At 39.0% G+C, this 4,813-nt stretch overlaps 1 protein-coding gene across 1 annotated transcript; it reads left to right on the forward strand.

Moving 5' to 3' along the window:
• The first annotated feature begins 1,309 nt into the window (after nucleotides 1-1,309).
• Nucleotides 1,310-4,279, forward strand: LOC106425667 (nuclear/nucleolar GTPase 2). Its single transcript, XM_013866380.3, has 11 exons — nucleotides 1,310-1,599; nucleotides 1,678-1,811; nucleotides 1,891-2,020; nucleotides 2,114-2,277; nucleotides 2,355-2,456; nucleotides 2,570-2,674; nucleotides 2,775-2,903; nucleotides 2,987-3,127; nucleotides 3,344-3,444; nucleotides 3,524-3,581; nucleotides 3,682-4,279. Exons 1-11 carry the CDS (start codon nucleotides 1,365-1,367, stop codon nucleotides 4,117-4,119), a joined length of 1,737 nt encoding a protein of 578 aa, XP_013721834.2. The 5' UTR covers nucleotides 1,310-1,364; the 3' UTR covers nucleotides 4,120-4,279.
• The last annotated feature ends 534 nt before the right edge of the window (nucleotides 4,280-4,813 follow it).

Here is a 4,813-nt window from a genome sequence, read left to right on the forward strand (position 1 = left end):
TGTGCTTTTAAACAAACAATCAAATCCGTGGCAAAGCAAACAATGAAACCCATCTAACTCAAACAAGCAAATAAATCAAACATCTCAAACAAACAAATAAATCAACATCTCAAATCGCAAACAATGAAACCATCTAACTCAAACAACTAAATGAATCATCATCTCAAAATATCAAACCAATCAAAATGCAAACAAGTAAAACAAATCAACATATCAAATCGCAAACAAGTAATACAAATCAACATATAAAATTGCAAACAAGAATATGAACAAGCAAACAAGTAAAACCCGTAGCAAACAATGAAACTCGTAGAAAACAAACAAGAAAATGAACAAGCAAACAAGTATATGAACAAACAAACAATGAAACCCATAGCAATCAAACAAGAATACGAACAAGCAAACAAGTAAACAAAGAAAACCTGTAGCAATGAAACATTTATGAAACATGTAGCAAGCAAACAATGAAACCTGTAGCAAACTAACAACGAAACCCATCTAACTCAATGTAAACGAATCAAAACAAGCAAAACGAATCAACATCTCTAGTCTCAAACAAGTAAACCCATCTAAACAAGTAAAACAAATCAACATCTCAAATCGCAAACAAGTAAAACCTATCAGATCACAAACAAGTAAAACCCTTAGGATCCTCTGCATGTCTCTCAAAATCAACAATATATGAGCAAACAAGTAAAACCCATCGATGTTGAGACAAGAGGAAGATGAATCGAAAAGTTTTGGAGAGATCGACGAGTCGACGGAGAGAGTCGAGAGATCGACAGACGAAGATACGAATGATGAAGGAAATCACCAAATGAGTAGTTAAAAGAGAGAATTTGGAAGAAAATTAGAGAAAACTACGAAACAAAATTTTATCCTCAAATGACAAAACCTTAACTTTTTGTGTATTGGGCTAACTATGCCCGTCCACGGTAGATCAATTGGTTTATAATTCTTAACCAATTAAAACCCATATAAAAAGCATATAGATGTAATGAAAATAAATCCAATTATATTTGGATATGGACAACCAATGATCAGCCCCAACATTTGACACAAACCATATGAACCAAAATAAAAACCATCATAACCTCAGCTACAGATCCAAACCTCAATAACAGCCAAAAAATCGCATGACCCCGCAAAAATTGGTATATCAGGGCCACCAATGGCCATCACATAGATTTAGATGGGCGTTTCTGTTACAATGCTGATATGCTTATGGGCCGAGTTGGTGTAGCCCGTGAAGATATTTAAAGCCCATATGAAGAGGAGAGTGATTATAAAGTAAAACCCTAGCCACTCTCTTCCTCTTCTATCGTTAGAGGGAAACAAAAAAAAAGGAAAAGAAAAACGCAGAGATGGTGAAGAAGGAGAAGAAAGCTAATGTTTCCGGCAAACCCAAGCATTCGCTCGACGCGAATCGTGCCGATGGGAAGAAGAAAACCACCGAGGGGCGTACTTCCGCCACAGTCCGCCGTCTCAAAATGTACAAAACGAGGCCGAGGAGAACCCCCGGCGGTAAAATCCTCAGCAACGAGTATCAATCGAAAGAATTGCCGGACACGCGAATCCAACCCGATCGGAGATGGTTTGGTGCGTTTTCGAGTTTCGTAATGCTTCATATACTTAGCTGAATCATATGCTTTATCTCCTCTTTGATGTATCGTATAGGGAACACGCGTGTCGTGAATCAGAAGGAGCTTGAGTACTTTAGAGAAGAGATGAAAACTAAGATGTCGAGTAACTACAATGTGATTTTGAAGGAGAGGAAGTTGCCTATGTCTCTTTTGACTGATAACAAGAAGGTAAGGGTTGTGACTTTATTGCAATTTTGATCATCAAGTTTTGATTTTTTTTGATTCTCTGTGGTGCTTCTTTGTAAAGCAAACGAGAGTTCACCTACTCGATATGGAGCCGTTTCAAAACACCTTTGGTAAGAAGACAACGAGGAAGCGTCCCAAGCTTGTAGCTTCTGATTACGAAGCCTTGGTGAAGAAGGCAGCTGATTCTCAGGGTAAACATTTTGATTTTGATTTTTTTATTTTTTTATTTTTTTAGAGAGTGTTGTAACGAAATCATGTGTTCATTGAGACTTTTGGTTTTGAAGATGCGTTTGAGGAGTTGAATGGGGCAGGTCCTTCTGGTGAAGGAGGAGAAGAGGAAGACGGGTTTAGAGACCTTGTTAGGCATACTATGTTTGAGAAAGGACAGAGTAAGCGTATCTGGGGTGAGCTCTACAAAGTCATAGACTCCTCTGATGTTGTTGTCCAGGTATGTCATGATTCAAGGAATGAGCTTGTGAAGGAGTCATCTTTCTTTTCGACTTATCTGGTTGTTGTGCTTTACAGGTTTTAGATGCTAGGGATCCACAAGGTACTAGGTGTCATCATTTAGAGAAAACTCTGAAAGAGCATCACAAGCATAAACACATGATTCTATTGTTGAACAAGGTTAGTTGTTTTCATCTTTTGGATACTCATCTAGCTCTAATTTAGTTTACTGTTCAATGTTGAGGAAGTTTCTTACTGGTTATCTATTTGTCTTTCGTGTTTGTGCTTTTAAGTGTGATCTTGTGCCGGCTTGGGCTACGAAAGGATGGTTGAGAATATTGTCAAAGGAGTATCCAACTCTAGCATTCCATGCAAGCGTTAACAAGTCATTCGGAAAGGTATTTTTTCTTAATTGATTTCTGTTTTCTGTTTGTGAAGTATTGTAATCATCATAGTTGTTCTCTTGATATATCTTTGCCTTGTTATCGTTTATTACAGGGGTCTCTTCTCTCGGTTTTAAGGCAGTTTGCTCGTCTGAAAAGTGACAAGCAAGCCGTATCCGTTGGATTCGTCGGGTATCCAAATGTTGGGAAATCATCAGTTATCAACACATTGCGTACCAAAAATGTAGAACTTTGCTTTGTTAAATTCCTGGATTGTGAATTTACTTGTTGTTCTCACTTTTTCATTTTCTTCTCTCTCTCGTACAGGTTTGCAAGGTTGCTCCAATTCCAGGGGAGACAAAGGTTTGGCAATACATCACACTCACCAAGAGGATTTTCTTGATTGATTGTCCTGGAGTTGTATACCAGAGCCATGATTCTGAAACAGATATCGTCCTCAAGGGAGTGGTATGCTTCTTGTACTTTTAGCCGGTTCTTTCATGTATTAACATATTTGTGATACTCAAAATGCTTGAAAGATTTGGTTCTCTTTTTGTCAAAACGTCTAGGTTCATTTTTTCTCACATGAAAGTCGTCTTATGATTGAATGCTTTTTTGGCCCATCCTGTTTGGTTCTCTGCAAGTAATGCATTATCTTACTGATTCGATCTTTTCGATATATAGGTAAGAGTTACAAACCTGGAAGATGCATCTGAGCACATTGGAGAAGTCCTGAGGCGTGTCAAGAAGGAGCACTTGCAGAGAGCCTATAAAATCAAGGACTGGTAAGAAAAAATTCACTTTTAATGCTTCATCAAGCGTACTTTTAGAGACGAAGATTTAATCCGGTTTTGTTATATATAGGGAGGATGATCATGACTTTCTTCTTCAGCTATGCAAAGCGTCTGGCAAACTTTTAAAGGTTTGTACAGTTGGAATAGGCTGCATATTTTGCATGGTAACTTAAATCTTACTCTTGTTTTCGTTGCAATGACAACCTTGACTTTGATGGATTTGTTCAGGGTGGAGAGCCTGATTTGATGACAGGAGCAAAGATGATACTCCATGACTGGCAAAGAGGTCGCATACCATTCTTTGTACCACCTCCTAAGACAGAGGACAAGGCTTCAGAAGTAGAAGCAGAAGTCACAGTGCCAGGTATAGACCAGGAAACTATTGCTGATAACAATCAAGCAACTGCTGCATTGGAAGCTATCGCTGGCATCATGTCTTCCCAACAACAGAAGGATGTTCCTGTCCAACGGGATTTCTTCGACGAGAAAGACCTCGAGGGTGATGATAAAGCGAAGGGGTCGACTGAAACAGACGAGGAAAATGGAACAAATGCTCCAGAAGATGAGGACATGGTCTCAGAAGATGGAGAGGAAAGTGACAATGATTCAGATGAGGATCTGGAGTCGGAAAATGAAGAAGAGAACGAGTCAGACTCTGCCGAGTAATGAATGTTACAAAATTTGGTTTTGATACTTGTAGCTTTGTGTTAACTGAAAATTGAGAGTCTTGGTTAAACCAAATCTTTGTTAAACTATTTATTATTCACAGAACAAGATATTATTAGGATGATGTCTAATGATTATTACCGAAGTTGGTAGTTTGAAACGTGACGAGTGTTAAATTTGTGGCCCTCACGTCATAACGTTAACGGTGGAAGCCACCACCAATGCCTTCATCAGCACTAGGGCCTTCACCACAGGTACCGCATGCGACACGACCAGGTCCAAAAAATCATAGTCTAGACTTGTGACCTTTCCAAATTTCCCGTTGCCACTGAAGTTAAATCACTATGGGATTAATCTTAAGCACAAACTCCATCTTCAAGTTCCAACTCGGGAAGCTCATGATCTTTCTCGCCCACCATAGGGTTTAGTACTTTAATGGCACAAACCCAGTGAAACACTGGTCTTGACCTCCAAAATTTAGAAAGTGACTTCAAGGCAGTAAAGCCTACAAAAGTCACACTATTAAGTTGAGTTGATTATGTATGTTTCTGAGAGTGAAAAGACCACTCATACTTTTCTAGGTTAGAGAAATGAGCATAGTGATTCCTATGACCGCATAATGCTCTGCTAAAAAATGTGCACAAAAAATGGGTTCAGTGAGTCGTGCACATCGCATGGCCGCCGATGAAGACAG

The sequence above is a fragment of the Brassica napus genome, chromosome C6 (genome assembly GCF_020379485.1).
Source record: "Brassica napus cultivar Da-Ae chromosome C6, Da-Ae, whole genome shotgun sequence".
Classification (NCBI taxonomy): domain Eukaryota; kingdom Viridiplantae; phylum Streptophyta; class Magnoliopsida; order Brassicales; family Brassicaceae; genus Brassica; species Brassica napus.

What these genes read in the sequence shown, in the direction of transcription:
- LOC106425667 (XM_013866380.3), top strand. Translation starts at nt 1,365, where the DNA reads ATGGTGAAGAAGGAGAAGAAAGCTAATGTTTCCGGCAAACCCAAGCAT. An exon ending in GAAGGCAGCTGATTCTCAGG is followed by an intron (nt 2,021 to 2,113) that starts GTAAACATTTTG and finishes TTGGTTTTGAAG; the next exon opens with ATGCGTTTGAGGAGTTGAAT. An exon ending in TTAACAAGTCATTCGGAAAG is followed by an intron (nt 2,675 to 2,774) that starts GTATTTTTTCTT and finishes CGTTTATTACAG; the next exon opens with GGGTCTCTTCTCTCGGTTTT.